General features: G+C 49.0%; 1 protein-coding gene across 1 annotated transcript in view; it reads left to right on the forward strand.

Annotated features, from left to right (window-relative positions):
• Zfhx3 (zinc finger homeobox 3) overlaps positions 1-18,832 on the forward strand; it is a 239,973-nt gene that overhangs the window by 139,393 nt on the left and 81,748 nt on the right. The window contains exon 4 of the mRNA XM_036187532.1: positions 3,436-3,667. Within this exon, the coding sequence (XP_036043425.1) occupies positions 3,436-3,667 (232 nt within the window). The remainder of the gene's footprint in view (positions 1-3,435; positions 3,668-18,832) is intronic.

Consider the following 18,832-nt stretch of genomic DNA (forward strand, 5'->3'; position numbering starts at 1 on the left):
AGGTTGGACAAAATAAGAAATCACAGAGAATAAGGACAGGGTTTGTTACATGCAGGTAAGCGCCAGAAACCCCAGGTTGTAAATGGAAAAGTGGACATTTGGAAATTTGGAGGAGGGGGGAGCATACTCATGCACGTGTGAGCGTGGAGTACTATTATTAGTAGAGGGGACTGTGGCTCGGGTCTTCTTGTTTCCTTTTATTCTTTCCTCTGTGATTTGTGATGGGTGGCCATTTCCTTTCCAGGATGATTCTGCAATGACACAGACAAAAGAATTGGTGGCCGTTCTGTGGGTTGCAACTCACCAAGGTGCTCTTGTGAGCAGAATGGTTTTGAAATATATTCTTTCCCACACCCCGCTTTAAAAAAAAAAAAAAAAAAGCAAGAACTTCCAGTATGATGTTTATCTCAATTCAGGATTTATGGGCCTGACCTTCCAAGAGGTCCCCCCGTCCCCCCAGGATTGAGGACAAAAGACAGTCCAACATCTCAGTTTCTGTCCAACTCTTTTTAGGTCTTCTCCTTCTCTCTAGCTCGGAGACTAGAAGCCCCAGCCGTCTAGAATAGCACCCTCTGTTAAGTTGCTGTTTCAAACCCAATGCATCACTGAGAGGAAGTCCACTTCCATGGGGAAGCCATGCCAGTTTAGGAGTTAAGGCTTTTGTGAATCTTGCTAGTAGGTGATGCCAGCAAGATCTCTCTTGATGAAATGGGACACCCTGGACCCTGGCTGTTTTCTCTCTTCGCTTGTAGTTGCTCAGTTTTAATGGATTCTTTAACATGTGTTGTTTTGTGAGTCTCTGTGACCCAGGCTAGCAGTTTCTCTGTTCCCTGCTCCCACTCCCAGGCCACACCCTCATTCCCAGGAAGATCCCGCTGGGAGATTGAGCTTTTGCAAGGCCCAGAGAAGAAGCTGGGGGGAATGACCTCTCCAGACCCTCCTCCTCCTCCTTGGGGTGTGGGCGCCACAGAACACTGTCTCGATGTGTACCCCCTTAGTCTTCTGCAGAGTCCCGTCTGCAGAGAGACACACACAGCACGGGAAGAAAACCCGCACACAGCTTATCTCCAGAAGGATTCTGTCAGTTGTCCTTCCTTCTGCATTTCCCATGGAGCTCCTGCAGGTTCTTCTGACTGTGGATTGGCTCCAGGGGTTCCTTGCTGGGGCTTCATTTTGTTCCAAGGGCAGCACTTGATGGAGTTGAATTTCCCATTTTTTTGAGAATGCGATGGGGATCAGCCGGTGGACCTTTTCTCAACCTGGTGCCTGCGAAGCCCTCTGCGTTGGCACCTGCAGGTTGGCACAAGTCTTTTTGCAAAGCCTTAGTTAGCCCTCGTGACGGAGGGCCACCAGTCTCTCTAGTGAATTTGCCGTAGTACCTCGTTGGTATACTCATATTTCTCCATCTGATTATGTGCAAACTTTTTGGCTTTCCCTCATCCTCTTGGTGGACAGAAGACGTGAGTGTGTGAGCACGTGAGCGTGAGCATCAGGATGGTGTCATCAGATAGGGTGTGCCTGGAGGGCCACTCTGTTATTATTGTCAGTCTCAGGAAGTACTTGGTGTTCTGAGTGCTCTGGCTTTGCCGTGCCTTGCTGTAGTAGCTGGGCAGGAAAGTATCCCTCCCCATCCCCATCCCCACCCCCACAGGGTCAGAAGCCACCATTAAGGCATGGACATTGCACAGGCCTCCTGGGGTCAGGAGGGGGACTTTTGTCACAAAGTCATCCCAAGGTATTTGCTGTATGCTCCTTCCAGCTCTTCCTGCCAGGCTCTGGTGACAAGAGTTGAAAGTGGGAAGGAGGGGCAGAAGGAAGGTCCACCAGTCACATGAGTGCCTGAGGCTAGCTGTAAGGTGTAGAGGGGGCAAGATGGGCTCTGTCTCTTTGCCTGTAGCTGAGTTATTCGGGTCAGCCACGTGAGCCTTTTGAGTAGTTTGCCCTGCTTCATGTACACTGAATAGGGAAGCTCCCCCTTCCTGTCAGAATAGTCCTTTGGACTCTAAGAGATGTCTTTTCTATGCCTGGAGCAAATCAGTTCCCTGTTACTAGCCACCCAGGGTCCTCCCTTTCCTCACAAGGGGTCCCAGAACATGGTGCGTTTGGCTCTTAGATGACCTTTAAGTCTCACCCTGTAGACTGTTCTGGTGACACCCACTCTTCTGGTGCCCCCACTTTAAGCTCCCTGTGCTCCACTTCCTGTTGGCTCTTGGGCGGCATCCATGCTCTGGAATCGACGTTGTGTCTGCCAGACAAAACAGAAAACATAATTGGGACCAGTGACGCCGACCAGTGACTGACTAGGTGACCTGCAACACTGCCCTTCTGGCTCTGTTTCAGTTTTGAGGCATGAGCTTACTGTTTAGACCAGGCTGGCCTTGAACTTCTCATCTTCCTGTTTCTCAACCACCAGGCGCTAGGATTATAGGTATGTACCACCATGCCAAGCTAGACTAATTTTAATTAACAGTAATTTTTTTTTCCAGATAGTCTTATGTAGCCTACTTTTACCCCAAACTCAGTATGTAGCCAAGGTTGACCTTGAACTTCCGACCCTCCTACCCCTATCTCCTGAGTGATGGGATTACATCGGTGGGCTCTTAACCCATTAACTCACAGCTTCATACATGCTAGGCAGGCATCTACCAACTGAGCTCTGTCATTTTAAATACAAAAACCATGAGCATTTTTATTATGGAAATGCCCAGACGTGTGCTTTCTTTCTGTATGACTGATGTGGAGTTACTTTGCAGGCAGATTGACCTTGTGCTGCCACTAAAGCAGGGGTGGGTGGGGCAGAGGCTAGTCTGTAGAGGTCCAGATCATAATATTTTAGTCTTTGCAGGTCATTCATCTGTGTCACTATTGGTTCAACTCTGATGCTTCAAAAAGGTCTATAGGTTGTAGTCTGTCAGTGGACCTAGCTGTGTTCCAATAAAACTTTATTGATGAAAACAGACAGCGGGTCAGATTTGGTCTCAGGCCACCGTTGGCCCACCTCTGCTCTAAATGAAGCCGCACTCGCTGGAATGTGAAAGGGTGAACTTTTTGTAATTGTGTGGTGCTGAGAAGGCCCTGTTGATGAACACTATTAACAGGCCTCGTGGAAAGCGACCCGGGAGGGCCCATGGTGGGGAAAACAGGTGTGTGTGTACACACACACACACACACACACACACACACACACACACACACACACATCAACATGTTATTTAACCCTCCAAGAGCTTCCAGAGAGGAGGACACTGTGGGGGTGGGGCGGGGGAGGGAATGAAAATACCCAGTATAAGGAGCCTTAGCAACAGCCATCATGCCCCAACACGGTCCCCCGTGGACACACCTCTCGCCGCGGCCAAGGCAGTGCAGGAGTGGCCCGTGCCCCGGTGTGCCCCGAGTGCCTGACCAAGGCAGTGTTGCTCTCCTTTGTCCCCGCAGCACCTGCAGCAGCACGAGAGCAGCGTGGAGGGTGAGAGCTGCTATTACCACTGCGTCCTGTGCAACTACTCCACCAAGGCCAAGCTCAACCTCATCCAGCACGTGCGCTCCATGAAGCATCAGCGCAGCGAGAGCCTTCGCAAGCTGCAGCGGCTGCAGAAGGGCCTTCCGGAGGAGGATGAAGACCTGGGCCAGATCTTCACCATCCGCAGGTGCCCCTCCACTGACCCAGGTGAGACCTGTCGTGCACCGGGGAGGCTTCGGCGGGCCTCAGCGGGCTTCGGCGGGAGCCTCCTGAAGGCTTCTGATGAGGGCAGGCTTAGCTTATCAGTGTGGCTGTTCCTGGTGTCTGTTGCCGGTGCCTTGGCTGCCTGTCGAGTTATGGATGGAAGGAGCGTGGGTTGGTGCCTTGTTCTTAAGGAGCGCCTTCCCTTAGGCACGTGTTCAACCACAGGGAAGTCGTAGACATCTTGCCCAGATGCAGGCCCTCGGCAAGTCTTCCACGCCAATCCCCGAGTTCCCCTCGCATGCATTCTGGATTCTGTTACTGCTTCGCCCTGGCCTGGTAAATGCTACCTGTGTGCCTTGCCGAGTACGAGGAGGAGTTTCTGGCCCCGAGTCGGGGCTTCGGAACTGAACTTCAGAGAACATTAAAGCTAGCACCCGTTACAGGACCCAGTTGTATTTGAAAATGACTCACACTGTCCAGTCATCATCACATTGTCCTGCTGGTCCAGGCCTCTGGGCTTCCTGCGCCTTGTGGACTGTGGCCCTGTGCAATTTGCTGTTTCTTGTTTTCCTCGCCATCTCATCTGTGGAGACCCGTTCTCTCTCTCTCTCTCTCTCTCCCTCTCCCTCTCTCCCTCTCCCTCTCTCCCTCCCCCCCCCCCCCCCCCCCCCCCCCACCCCCCGCCATGTAACTCCTGTTTCTAATGGGACCTTATTTGATAGAACTAACTCCTTTTTAAAAAATATTTTCCGATCTTTCAGTCCCGTCTCTTAACTTGGCAGTACAAGATAGTCAATTGTTTCTTGCCAAGCAGTCAAGCAAGACAGGCCTGGTGGTACAGGCTTGTAATCCTGAGGCAGTAACTTCACAAGTTCTAGGCCATCCTTGGCTGCACAGGGAGACCCTGTCTGGAAAGCAAAGAAAGTCACAGGTCAAATGAAGCCTTCCCATTCTTACTCTCTAATGAAATCTTAATGATGTTTGAAAGGAAAAAAAAAACTTTGTAGCTTATCTCTAGTGTGTGCCAAACATGTAATCACCCATCTCCTCTTGTTAGAAGCTAGCCTATGAGGGGAGCCCGCGGCCTTCTGGGGTCTTCCTGCTCCTCAGTGTTCTTCATTTCTGTGGACTCTGAAGTGTTGCCCACTTCCCCATATGCTCCCTTTCTTTGACTTCCAGGTTGTGTCTCTCTAGGAGAGAGGAGGAGGACGCTTCTCTTGACAGTTGTCAGCACGTGTCCGTGGTTCTTGGTCCTTTGGTCCCCAGGATGCCAGTGGGTATCGGACCCCGGTCTTCACTTAGCTCCTGGCCCCTTGAAGCCTGCTGGTATAGCCACATACACTCCAACAGTTCCCTAGATGTCTCATTGGTCCCACCTCTTGGACACAGCGTTTCCCAGAACTCACTTATTTTTTGTTTTGTCCATGGTGTGTGTGTGTGTGTGTGTGTGTGTGTGTGTGTGTGTGTGTGTGTGTGTCTTCTGCTTTCCCTGATGAAGTGAGCACATGTGAGCTTTTAGGCCATTGCTCATCCCTCATCTCCTACAGCAGCTAGCTTCTCAGCCAGTCATCAAGCATGCATTTCAGAGGTGAAAAATCACATAAACCTTAGGAAAAAAATGGCACAACCCTCCCCCATCCCCTTCTCCAGGTTGGAACAGTGGTTCAACTTTTAGATGTTTATAGTTTTTTACTTATCTCTGTATTTCTCAGCATGCTGTTACTCTTTCTTGATGAATTCTAAATTTTGAACACTGCCTGGTGTTCTGAGCTGCAAGACTCCCCAGTGTGCCACTGTGTAACCCCACCCCCACTCCTACCTGCTCGCACATGCATCCACACACAAGTTTACCCAGACCTCACACAGACAAGCACCCGGAAACCCCCAAAGGTAAACACTGGACCCACTTTTGCCCCATACGCACTCACGCACATGCTACCAACATACAACACAACACATGCACTCAAACACAGCCACAGCACACGTACTGTATTCACACGTATCGCCATGCACACGCCCCAGAAATACTCAAGAGACTCCCCCCATACATATCCCCTCCCAACACACCGCAGATATATAGTGCAGCCCACCCTCCCCGTGTATACTTATACTGCCACCGGTGTAGTGACACCTTGTGTGTGCATGTACCAACGGATACCACCCCTCACCCCAGCTCCTGCATCCCTTCCACTGTACGCGCATTCCCCTCCGGACCCTCCCCTCCTCCCTCACTTCTATTAGAATGAAATAATAATTGGGGGTGATATTAATATTCAGTATTTTCATTATTATAACTCTATAAATATTAATCACAGCTGAGCCTTGTAGAGTTTTATAATTTCATTTACCTTCTTGTACAACTTTTTGTTTTCCCTGCTTTTCTAGGTACTCATGATTAATTCATGGCTTACCTAACACTGCCAGAGCAGACATTTCCTAATCTCCAAGTACTCCGTGCTCCGTTTTCTCCAGCTTCATTTCCTCTTAGAGGCGTCCCACTAAGCTCCCCCAAAGCCATCCTATGACTCCTTGGCTGCCTTCTGTTTCAAAACAAAACTGCCGTTCCTGAATGACAGGACACACTCCCAGACCTCCTCGATGTAGGGATTTTTCTCCCGCTGGGATAGTTGAGGTTTCCCGTCTATGACAAGCATCTCCTCCAATGTTCAGGGATGTGCTATAAGCAGGGGCCAGGATAACACCTGTCCCTTGTAGGCCGGGGAAGGCCCGTCTCTTCCCATGTGTCTCCAGGTAGCTGCTCTCTGGCTGAAATTTCACTCTCTCGTCTGCAAGGCTCCTGAACATGTCTGACTTCATGGCGTTGTGAGCGTGTACTCTGAGGAGCGACAGTGGGAATGAGCACTTGTGGACCCTCACTTGTCCTGAACGCCTGAGATCATTGTGTCCCCTGGCTGGGTGGTCCTTCTCTGTCCCTGTCCCCGGGATTGCGCTGTGCAGTCATTTCATAGGATTCCCTTCATTACAGCCATCTTTGTTTCAATCCCTTCGACTCTTTAGTTCTTCCTTTCCACTAAGAATTCCCTTTCGCTTAGCGAGGTGCCCCAGACGACATAGCAGCCAGCTGCCATCTCGTTCAGGTCTGTGGGATGGAGCAGACAGTCCCCCTGCTTTCTGATGCCTGACTCCACTTCCCGCCGTCCACTCTGGAATGACTTTCTTTCATGCTACCGTCTACACTTCCTCTCTTTGACTGTGTATTAGCACCCCCACCCCAAGTATATGAGCAGCTTGAGTCAGGGCGATAGACTTCCTTTCCAAATTTCAAAATCCTTTGGTATTGTCTTTGGCCTCCTGTCATGTTGTGGCTCCAGCGGCTCCCTCCCCACTCTGCCTCCTCCCACACACATGCTCCAGCCAAGTTCATCCTCCACTGACGACCAGGGGACAGATTATTAGGTAATACACTGACATTAACAAGAACACAGCTCTGTTTTAGAAAACCCCAGTAGGAGAACACATCTTGAAACATAGCCTCCCTCTCCCCCAGGGATTCGCTCTTAAAAACTTGAAAGAATGTCTTCAAGGAAAGGGACATTCGGGGCCGATGGAACTGAGATATTTAGGGTTGTCAGCTTCAAATTTGTAAGCACAGACTCTGTCAGCACTCCCTGTCCTGTCCTCATTAAGAGAAAGATCAGGACGTGACCCTCCAGCAAGCAGTGTCCTTCACATGCCACACGAAGCATTAGGAAGCCTGCGAGCCCCTTTCCGGTCCCTGCCTACCGCAACTGAAAGCCAGACGGTCATTAGTTGGTCCAGCTGCCTGGAGGTTGTGATGCCGGCATCCCACGATCCGGTTCAACCCCGCTGTTGTTGCTGTTGTTCTTCTCTCCTGTGGTCCATGTCCCACACAGCTACATGCGAAAGGCTTCGGCAGCCGCCCCCATCCTTGGTCAGGCCCTCACGCTCTCATCCCAGGTACCTTCTACAGTGGTCGGGAGTCTCCCTAGCTAACAAGGGCTACTGGAATTAACTCATGACGACTCCCTACCCAGAGATGAGACGTCCCCCAAGTCTTCATGTGTAGCTCACCCGTCTGCTGGTCAGAACCTGTTGGTTCAAGAAAGGAGTAGATGTGCAGGGAAGTATGAAGGTTTTTCTTCATCCTTTAGAACTTTCTGGTAATAGTTGAGACTGACACTCGCTGTGATGGCTGCATCACAAGAGGTCTCAGAGCGAGAGTTAAATCATGCAGGCCCTGCTGTTGCTTCTCAGGAGGTTCTGCTTCTCTTTGGTGCCTTAGCCTTAGGTCAACAGGTCCTGTGAGGCTTTTTAGTCGGTTTTATTTTCTGAGATAGTCTCTCCCTATGAAATCCTGACTGGCCTAGAATTCAGTATGTAGACAAGGCTGGCCTTGAACTTACAGCAGTCTTGCTGCCCCTGCCTCTTGAGTACTGGGATTACAGGCTTTACACCATCACGCATGACAAATTGTGTTTGTTTGAGACAGAGACTAGGATACCCAGGCTGGCCTCAGCCTTGCTAGGTTGCCAAAGCTGGTCTTGAACACCTGATGTTCCTCTCACTTTCTTCTGAGCTCTGGGATTACAGGTGTGTATCACACCTGGCTCCAAGTCCTGTGCTATATTATTCTTTCTAACCTCACTCCCCTACCCCCTCTCTTGCTCACGAGCTCGCCCATGCATACGTGCGGGGATGTAACTCACTGCTGTTTGCTATATGCACAAAGTCCTGAAGTTGACCCCCAGCACTGTGCAGTCGACTAGCTGCAGCCATGTCCCATTCCCTTAGAAGTTTCTGTTTTTAATTTCTACCTGGAGGAGCAGTTATCAGTTGGAGTGTTTTGTTTTGTTTTCTCAAAGACCAAGTGATCGTCTCTTGACTTGGCTGGGCTTTGGTCTTTTGACTCCTCTCCTGTCTGCAGGCAGGAGCAGAGAGCTGTTACCATGAGCTTTCTCAATAGCTGGCCTCAGCTGTCAGCTTTTGCCTTGGTGGACCAGAAGCTCTAGGAAGATCGGAAAGCTTTCGGGTAGGTATGTCGTTTGAAAGATTCAATCCCTGCTGTGCTTATTAAAAAGACATCTCTGGCTCCTGGGTAAAGCTGTGGTTAATTTTATTTTATCAGCGTCCTAACCTCTGAGACTAGAAGAGGCCTTTGTGGTTTTGCCATGGACTTTTCTTTCTTTCTCCTCCTCTTCCTAGCTCCTCGCTTCTCACTCCTTCCTTAGCAACTTTTTCTTTCATGTAGACAGAGATCTCCAAGCTTTGTGCGCTTAGAATTTAATCAGCTTGTTCTCTATTGAAGGGTGACTTAGGTACTTTTTGTTGAGTTGGGGGGGCCACAGCTGAAGTCTTTCAGGGAAGTGACTTTCTGGGGTCAGGGAGCCTGCCAGGTGATGGGGTGTTCTGGCTGACGGTCTTCACTGAAGCTCTCATTGGCTTCTTAATGACTCTTGTCTTCTAGCCAAGTCCCAGTGAGTGTGCTTGGATTCTCGTGGTTTCCGAGAACAAGACCATGCGTCCGGCATTCTCGTTTGGCTTTGTTTTCCAAATCGGCGGGAGGCCGCCCTCTAAACATGAAGTGCATCTTTTTGCTTTTGCAAAAATAGCCAAATTATACGTAATTTCAGTATAATTTTTCTCACAGCACTAAAATATGTCACAGCCAGTTCTTCGTATCTGAGGCTCCATTTTTGTAAAGTCTCCACTTTCTCTTTCCCTTTTTCCTGGGTCTTTGTTGGCATGGCTGGAGAAAGCCAAGGGCTGAAGCATGCCTACAGCAAGATGTCATGTCAAACGGGGCAAACCAATCGGGGTGGCTGCGGGTCTGAGTATCTGGAGCAACGGCACCAATGGGGGACCTCTTCTATTTGAAGTGCGATTTCTGGACAAAGATTGTAAATTTTGAGGCATGTTTCAGTAAGACGCTTTGCAGAGGGACAGGCGGCCCCGTGCAACAACCGAAACAGAGATTGCTGTGCAGACCCGGGTTGACAGAATCAAATATAGCTCACTGGTTTCAAAGAAACTTTCTCCTTAGGCCTTTCCAAATGTCCCATGTTTAAGTAGAGTTTATTCCTTGGTGTCACTGACGGTCTCCTGGGAGGGATGTGTTTCCGTGGCGTCAAACCGCATCAAGCCCGTGGCAGGAGCTCAAACTGAAGATGTCAGTTGAGGTTCGCAGCCAGATCACTTCACAGCATGGCGAGAAGTAAATGTCCTCTGGCTTTTGTTCACAGAGATAGTTTTCTGTTGTGGGAGCAAAGCATTCATGCTTTGGTTCCCATCTGACTCTGGTGTATTCTGCACCCACCTTTTGAAGCCCAGAGGAGTTCTCAGGGTGTATGTGGCCTTGTTTTTCTGTTGGAACAGAGTTCTTGATTTCCCTTAATTAGTCCTCTAACAATCTACAAAGGTCAGTGCCAATTGCCTGCTCATTTACATTTGTAATTGTGACGGCTTCTGATTACATATTCCCTGTGTCAGTCCTTCCTCTGAGTGTATGCTGGAGTCCCCAACCCCCACCATCGCCCCCCCCCACATGCAGGCACGATGCACACTCATGCACACCCCAGCTCCGTGAAAACTGAAGCTATGACTCTTGTCACAGAGCCTTGTGTAGTGGTGGCCCTGGGTGTCGGTGTCTGGTGGAAAGGCACCTTGGAGAGGCTCTTGTCTGTAAGTTGGTGATATAATGAAGCTGGAGTCAGAGAAATTACGTCAATACCAGGCCAGAACTCTGAGAGCCATTATCCAGGAACCTTCTCGAACTAGGTAATTAGGGGCAATTAAACTTTTCTGCTGGCTCTCTGCAAAATATGCTAATAAACTGATCTGTTGGAAGGTGGACATGGGCAGAAGGCTGTTTGGGTGCTGTCACATATTCCTGGCCTGGAAGGGTCCCTCTGGAGAGTGGGTGGCATCACCTGGGTGCTGGGTCCAGGGTCCACAGCTTCCTGCCTCATCTAAGCTGTGCTCCTGATTCAGGGCCCCTCCCTCTGCAGAACTTGTCTTGACTTCACTAGTCTTGGTTACAGAAGTTCTCACCCATTCATCCTTTCTTACTCCATAATGTATCCACTCCTTACTTTCTGTTTCATGGGTTTATTGGGCTTTTGTGTTACTTCATCATCTCACACTGGATTACAGCTTAGCCTGTCCTTGGCTGGGTCTCTTATCATACCTTGCATGTCATCCACTTGTGTGTCCTTGTGGCCAGCAGTGGGCCCACTCTGAGAGGCACAACACTGTGGCTTTTCTCTACTAGAACGTTGATCCCAAGTGATGTCAGGAAGAGAAGAGAAGTTGGGGAATTAACTACCTCATGGTGGTTCTCAAGTCAGGTGAGGCTTGATGGGGTATGTGATGTTGTTGAAGAGTAAACACTGAAGACCATTGTTTAAGTTTCCACACGTTCTGAAGATCTGACACAGGCACCCCCAACAGAACCGTAAGATGTTGTTTCATAAGTATTAGGTGAGTGAAACCTTATCTTGAGATATCTCTCATGGCTTTGGAAAAGGGCTGTTGAAAATTTGAAACTTGTCCATGAAGTGAACATGGAGAAGTATTTTTACTAGGTTGAGAGTTGGGGGTCCTGTCCTTGGATTTCAGTGGTAGGGAGGGACCTTATGATGTTGACACCTGCCATGGGAAGCCATGGCCTTCCTAAGCTGACCCAGCTTGTTCATGTTCCTCCTGTACCGACCCCCATTCCAGCCTCTGCAGTTAACACCTTTGTTACGCCAGTGTATTTTTTAAGAGAAATAAAAAATTGTGCTTGCATCTTTGGAGAGGTCCACAGCGTCCATTTCTGGGGCTACTTACATCCCATATGAAACTTATTCCCAGCCTTGGTAGGGAGCCAGTGGAGAAATAGAGCGCAGGTCTCTGCTCACAGAAATAGCTCAAAGGCTTTTCCTCCATGTGCAGATGTAAAGGAACCCCTTCAAACTGACCCAATTATAAGAATTAGAGTCCGAATGTCCCCCCCCCCCCCCCCCCGTCACACATAGACGGGCAATGGAAAAGTGTGTGGCCGTGAAATCAGTGTAAGCACTGACTCTGCTTCTCTGGCTGCTGGTGTCCCAGGTCCCTGGAGAACCACAAGAGAGCCTCCTGGGATCTTCGAGTGACTCTCAGTTTTGAATAGCAGGATTTAAATTTATCTTTCTCAGTATCCGAATTGCCAGAATTTCACAGTGCTATGTGGATTGCTGCTGTTTCAGCACTGACGTAGAAGAGTCTGGAATGCTGTGCTGGGTAGCACTGGTTTCCTTGTTGTCCTCAGGCTTCCAGTGGAGCCAGCTGACGTGTGGGTTGCTTTCTCCGTCATTTTGCTTGGCTTATGTCTTGAGTAGATAGATGGTAGCCAAAGGCTGCCTGCTGGCCACCAGGCTGAAGGAATTCTGTCTTTCCCGCCTTTTCAACTTGGTTCCTGTCTCAGAATGGTAGGACTACATGTCTGGGAAGATACTTAATTTTGGTTTTCCCCTTTACATCTTTTCCCATTAGCAATTTCGAGGGATTTTGAAAGGACTCTGTAAGGATAAGTCTTTTCAGAAGGGATGTTTGAGGGCTTTTTATAGTTTTACATGTCATGGCTATCTTGAGACCTTTTGTGTATATTCTAATAAAAGGATCTATTTATTGCTTTTTTAAAAAAAGACTCTTGACCTCAGTTCTAATTAGAATATTAAAAACTGGACAGCATGCAGTTTTCTCAGAACAGGTACTCCCAAATGTTTATGTAAAATTGTCAAACACTTTGGTTCCTCCCAGGGTTGTTCCTTAGCTTGTGCATGGTAGCAGCCGTCTCTTATTCTCTCTTGTCTTACCCCCCCCCTCCCGCTTTTTTTTCTCTCGTGTGGGCATCTCTCATGTGTATAAGAGTCTGTTCCCTCTTTTTTTTTTTTTTAAGGTTTATGTGTTTTTATTTTATGTCTGTGTGTGAGTGCCTGCATGTGTGTAGGTATACTACATGCATGCCTGCTGCCTATAGACACCTGAAGAGGACACCAATCCCCTGGAACTAGAGATAAGTGGTTGTGAGCTGTCTGGTGTGGGTGATGGGAACTGAACTGAGGTCCTCTGCAAGAGCATTGCATGCTCTTAACCCCTGAGCCATCTCTCCAGCCGTCTAACCCTCGTCATAAGGAAATCAGGGCCCATCCTGAAGACCTTCATGTAGCTCCTTCACTTATGGGAATACTGCTTCTCTAATAAAGGCAGGTTTTGAGGCGCTAGTGGTGAGGACTCAAGCTTAGGCCTATGGGAAGCACACAGTTCAGTCTGCACCGTGGGCCTCAGATATCTGCCGCCACTTTCTCATGCTTTTGTCAGCAGAGTAAAGTGCAAAGGTGGCTGCGGAACTCAAGGCCGGCCTCCCACAGTGCTGGTGGCCCTGCCAGCCCTTGCCTAGCTTCCCAGTGTCGGCACACTGCCCTTAATATGGGCCCTGGTATCCCAGCTTTCCATTGTCAGCATGCTCTCCCTATATGGGCCCTGGCATCCCAGCTTACCAGTGTCGGCATGCTATCCCTATGTGGGCCCTGGCATCCCAGCTTTCCAGTGTGGGCACACTGCCCTTCACATGGGCCCTGGCATCCCAGCTGGCATCCCAGCTTTCCAGTATGGGCACACTGCCCTTCACATGGGCCCTGGCATCCCAGCTGGCATCCCAGCTTTCCAGTGTGGGCACACTGCCCTTCACATGGGCCCTGACATCCCAGCTGGCATCCCAGCTTTCCAGTGTGGGCACACTGCCCTTCACATGGGCCCTGGCATCCCAGCTTTCCAGTGTGGGCACACTGCCCTTCACATGGGCCCTGGCATCCCAGCTTTCCAGTGTGGGCATACTGCCCTTCACATGGGCCTTGGCATCCCAGCTGGCATCCCAGCTTTCCAGTGTGGGCACACTGCCCTTTACATGGGCCCTGGCATCCCAGCAGCAGAGAGACTTCCTCGGAGGGAGAGAACCAGACTGAAGGTTCTAAGCCGCAGGGTAGGTCTCAGTTCTCTGGGCCTGTCTCACCATGAATCTCCACCATCCCGATGGTGCCTCTCAAGCTTCTTGTCCTTTCCTGGTCCCCCAAGGGGACAGCCTGCCCCACCTGGGAGTGCATTTGTCACTTGAGGCCTCTCTACCAGTCCTGGAGGCTCCCGGGTTTGTGGAAGTGGCGTTAACTGTGTTAACTCTTTGCTGCCCACGCGTGCGTCGGAAGGCTGAAGAGCCCACCCTAGATTCATGCGAGAGTTTGGCCGTCCTGGTTTTCTTGCTTCCGCAGTGGTCAGTGTCCCCACCAGCCCTCTCTCCCCTGCCACATTCTGTATCTGTTAATGGTATAGAATTCTGTGTGTTATAAACAGGCTGGGCTTCCATCCAAAGGATTTCAGTGGCTGCAAGTGCCCAAGTTTTCCTGTTTGTTTTTTTAATATTAAATAAATAGGTTATCGAATGACTGATCAGTGGTGTGTGGAGGTCAGAGGACAGCTTGTGAGAGTTCGTTTTCTCTTTCCATCATGTGGGTTTTAGGGATCAAATTCAGGTCGTCGGGCTTGGCAGCAAGTGCCTTCACCCAGAAAGCCATTTCTCTGGATTTTACCTTATTGTGCCATATACTCCAGAAAGAAGAAAACTAAAATCTGAGGAGACTTTTTTTTTTTTTTTTTAAAGAGAGGGAGTGTCCTAGGAGGCCAGAGAGGAGCCAAAGTTAGAGAATCAGATGAAAAGCATAAATTAGATACAAGAAGGAAGGTGTAAAAAGAAGAAGAAAAGAAACACAGAGGGGAAAAAGAATATATGTATTTTTTTTTTATTGAGATGTAATTGTACCCATTTATGGAGCATGGCATGATTACCTGTCTAAGACTGGGATGTGAGCTTTAAGCGTTTCTGTGTACTCCAATCATGAATCTTTTCTCTGTGTTGGGAACTTTTAAACTCTTCTATTTATTTTGAAATATATCACAAACTGTTGCAGACAATTGTCACCCTACTGTGCTGTAGCAAGCCAGAGCTAGCTCCTCCGTCCTCACGGTGTTTGACTGCCTGGCATCTGGTCTCTTTCTCGGCTCATCACTGTTCCATCTTGCTCCTCTGTGAAGCTGATGCAGGGGTAATCTCTACATTTTTTTTACTCCTCTCATAAAAATCAGTGGTTGGGGAAGATGTGACCCAAGCTCAGGGGTCAAGCTCCTTGGTCCTGCAAACGCTGCACTGTCTTCTAGAAGGCCATGCTGCTTTGGAAGCAGAAACCAGCTTGGGTCTTCCTCCCTCATTGGGAAAGAGGCAAACCTGAACAAATATGCCATGTTAGGTGACCAGTGGGATGGAGACTGGGGAGCTGTTCTAGATAAGGGCCCAGGAAGGGCCTCTACTGGGAGGTGACAGTGGGGCTGCTTCCTGGGGCTCAGTAAACACAGGCGAGGTTGTCTAGGGGGGACAAGAAAGCAGGCAGGGCCTGGAACAGAGAGAGCGAACCAGGGAACGTGGTAGAGCACTGGGTCCCAGGCAAGGCATGGAAGTGAGGATGGGTTGACTGGATTTGCTCCCGTCCAGATGGGAACTCCTCAGAAAGCCAAGCAATTACCGGAGTGGAAATATGGCCCGTATGTCTGAGACAGTTTGGGTATGAGTCCCGTCCTTCCTTACCCCTCGGAAAAGGAGCTTCCCTAGATGCCACCAAGTGCCTTATCTCCTGGAACCTGGAGAATGTGGCAGCTACAAGGGGAAGGGGACTCACGACAACTCTGAACAGCAAGGAGCTCATACACATGTCCATCAGAGATCAGAACAGCTCTGTGGGACTCTGTTCCAGTCCAGGGCCCCCACCAAAACACATGCATGCACGCAGACAAAATCCTCACTGGATTCCCCCACTGCCTAAGCATGAGCAGGGGGAGGACTTCTGTCTGTGGCCTTGAAGATGAGTTGTCTGCTACTGTGCAAACATGGGTCCTGACAATCAGGACAGCACTTGGCTACCATATGCTGAGAACTCCTCTGCCAGCTGCCCTCTGATGGGCAACCATGTCATACAGAATGTCCTGGGGGCTCTGAAGCTTCCTGTGTTTCTAGGGCATGAGTTTGTCTCACTGATAACACAGCCCTAAAGCTGCCCTAGTGCTTTGCTCTTTTAGTGTCCCCAGGGCTGTGTCACAGAGGTCATTATCACATCTGGACGCCCAACAAAAGCACCTCTGACTTCCCTGCCAAGCCCGCCTGCAGCAGGCAGAACTGATCGTATTCTGTACCATGTCATTCCTGGTGGCCACGTGCCCACACCCCAGGCGGATCTGAAGCCTTCCCCAGAACACATAAGACCAGGGAGGTTTGTGCCATAGTCTGCTGTTTCCTCTGGCCTCTTCCTCAATCAAGAATGTAGGCTGGGGTTTTGGGGCTCTGGAATTTTGGGTTTTCTTGGGGGGATGAATCTATGTCTTCTAGTCACTTCTTTAAGGTTCTTTTGAGAAGACCCTGGGAGAGAAGGATGCTGGCATCCATCCTGGGTATCTGGAAAGAATGCTTCAACCACACCTGTCTGCCGTGTGTGTGAGGACAAATTTAATTTATTTCAAAAAAATCTAGCCCCAGGCAGCCTTTTCTGTTTGTTTCTTTAGGGGGAGGGGAAAAAATTGGAAAAACAGTAGCAAGCTGTGGTTTGACCAGCTAGCAGAAGAGAGATTATCTCTAAAGGATATGAAAGGTTTAATCATTTTAATTTTGTTTTTATTAAAGTTCATCATAACTTCTTCCCCTCCCCCAACATGCCCTGGTAGAACAAAAGGAGGTAATATAAATATACAGAAACCCCCAAGTATTTGACTAATAAAAACCTCCTTTGGGTGGCGCCCTCAGGAGAAGAAATGGCTTCATGGCTGGAGATAGTAGGCCAAACAGGGCAGGCTGTGACAACCCCAGCTTCTGTCCGGCGTCTCTTTGGGTATCCACTGCCTGGAAGGATCATAACTTCTATAACTGGAAGCAAGAAACTACAGGTGTTGGCTGTGTGTATCTTGATTTTTAAGCCAGCCCAGCCCCTCAAAATACTTGTTGCTGAAGAAGCTGAAATTTACCAAGAGCAAGGAAATCGGTTCCCACCAGCTTCTCCCACCTCTGTTACTCCGGTAAAATATTTAAACCCAGATCCTTTGAGGACATGCTTTAGACAGCAGAGCTGGGACAAAGAGAGTCTTCAGATAGAGAAACTGGCTTGTTTTTCCATGCAGCAGGGAAAAAAAAAAAAAAAAGCTGACTTTCAAAGTTAATTCAACTGTCAGCAATCAGTAAATGCAGATGAACTGGCTGCACTGGTTCTAAGTAGTGTCCCTTCTGCACCATGGCTGTGGAAACCCCCTCCCCCATACACACAGGGTATTTCCTCACCTGAGAACAATAGAACTGTCTTGAACATTCTGTCTTTGCCACTTCAGGAAACTTGGACATATTCAATAACATTGTAAGCAGTGGATTGACACACTGTCACCTGGTTTAGACTGACCTGAGCTGGCAGTGTCGCTAACTCATCCATGTCTGCATCAGGACCACAAAATACTTTGTATATTGCTGTTACGTGCGGCCAGCCTGCTCATCAGAAGGGAAGCAGCTTTTCTAATGGCAGTTCCCATTCAAGTCTTGCAAACCACATCAAGGCTTTCACCTAGTATCTGTGAAGATGAGTAACCTGGACCCTGGCAGGCCATGTGGACATCACATACTTTGTCAAGGTTCTTGTGGGACCCGAGGACCCCCTGGGCATTTGGGCTGTGCTGCTAGCATTGAATCTAGTGTCTCCTTGCAGGGCACCAGACTAAACCAGTTCTCCCTGCTAAGAAAGGGACTGGAGCCTCCAGGCTGCTCCTATAGCCAGCCTGCACCTGGCTGGCTGGGCTCTGAGGGATGTGAGCAAGCCCAGCAGCCCCACCAGCATGGATGTTCATGAAATTGAACTGGGCCAGTTCAGTGGCCAGCCATGGACGGTTTCCTTTGCCCTGGAGTTGGAAGAACACCAAAAATAAACAAATGGGCCCAGCTCGCTCTCTGTGGCATTCTTGATGGGCACCCATGAGCCTGGATCAGTTCGTCCTCACTGAAGAAGAGAGGCCCTACAGCTCTCCTATTCAGGACTCCTGCTCTGCAGAATTAGACTAAATATCCGTAGGAATTCTGGGCTGTAGCTTGAGGTCTTGGCGCCTTAGTTTGGAAACTGTGTAGAGTGAGCAGGACCTGCATTTGTGCTGTTTCCAGCATTTAGCCGTGAACTACAGAGACACCCTGAGTGGTTTGTGTAAAGGAGGAGAGTTTAATTTCTCCTCAAGCAGCTTTGAGAGGAAGGCAGTCAGACACGGAAGGGAAGGCTCCACTGAGCCCCAGGCACCGCGTTTCTATCAGCCTTTTCATGCAGCCCTTCCCACCAAGCCTGTTCCCGCCACAACCCCAAGATCACTGTTGTACTGAGCTTCAGGAAAGAAGGAGGAGGAGGAGGAGGAGAGGACCACTATGCTCTGCCAGAGCCTGCCTCTTCAAACACTACCAGAGCCCTGCCCTCTCTCCCTTTTTATCTTATTGGCTGAAACTTGATCTGACGATCACTGGACCGTCCATCTAGATACAGCTCTTAACTGCAGGAAGTTCACCCTGATTAAGGCGAGTGTTCAGATGGCAAACAGCAGTTATTAGGGAGGCAATTAGAGTCTCAGCCATGCATCTTTTGGATGATAAGGAGAGGATTAAGTAAACTGTGTTCTGATTATGTGATGGGAAATCTAGGTAGCCATTAGAAGTAGTGTTGTGGATGAATATTTAAGGATATGGAAGACAGTTCCATAGACAGAGGAAGACATGAAACCATATGTAATTATCTTCATTTCCTTCGAAATGTATATAAATATACTGCAGTATTACAACTGATTGTGGTTGGATTTCATTTCCTTCAACAACCCCCACCCCCCACATTTTCAAGATCATTCAACAATAGGCACTTACTCATTTTATGATCAGAAAAAAAGGGGCAAACTTTCAAGTGTAAGAAGTGGAGAATCTGGTAATTACTACCTCATATATGAAATATACTTGATGGAAAAAAATAAAATGAGTAATAAAGGGGAAAATCCATAAACATGTAGCGATAATGGAATGGCGTTGAGTAGATAGAGAGCTGCGGATTCATCAAGAACAAATCCCAT

Source organism: Onychomys torridus, chromosome 5 (genome assembly GCF_903995425.1).
Source record: "Onychomys torridus chromosome 5, mOncTor1.1, whole genome shotgun sequence".
NCBI classification, from domain to species: domain Eukaryota; kingdom Metazoa; phylum Chordata; class Mammalia; order Rodentia; family Cricetidae; genus Onychomys; species Onychomys torridus.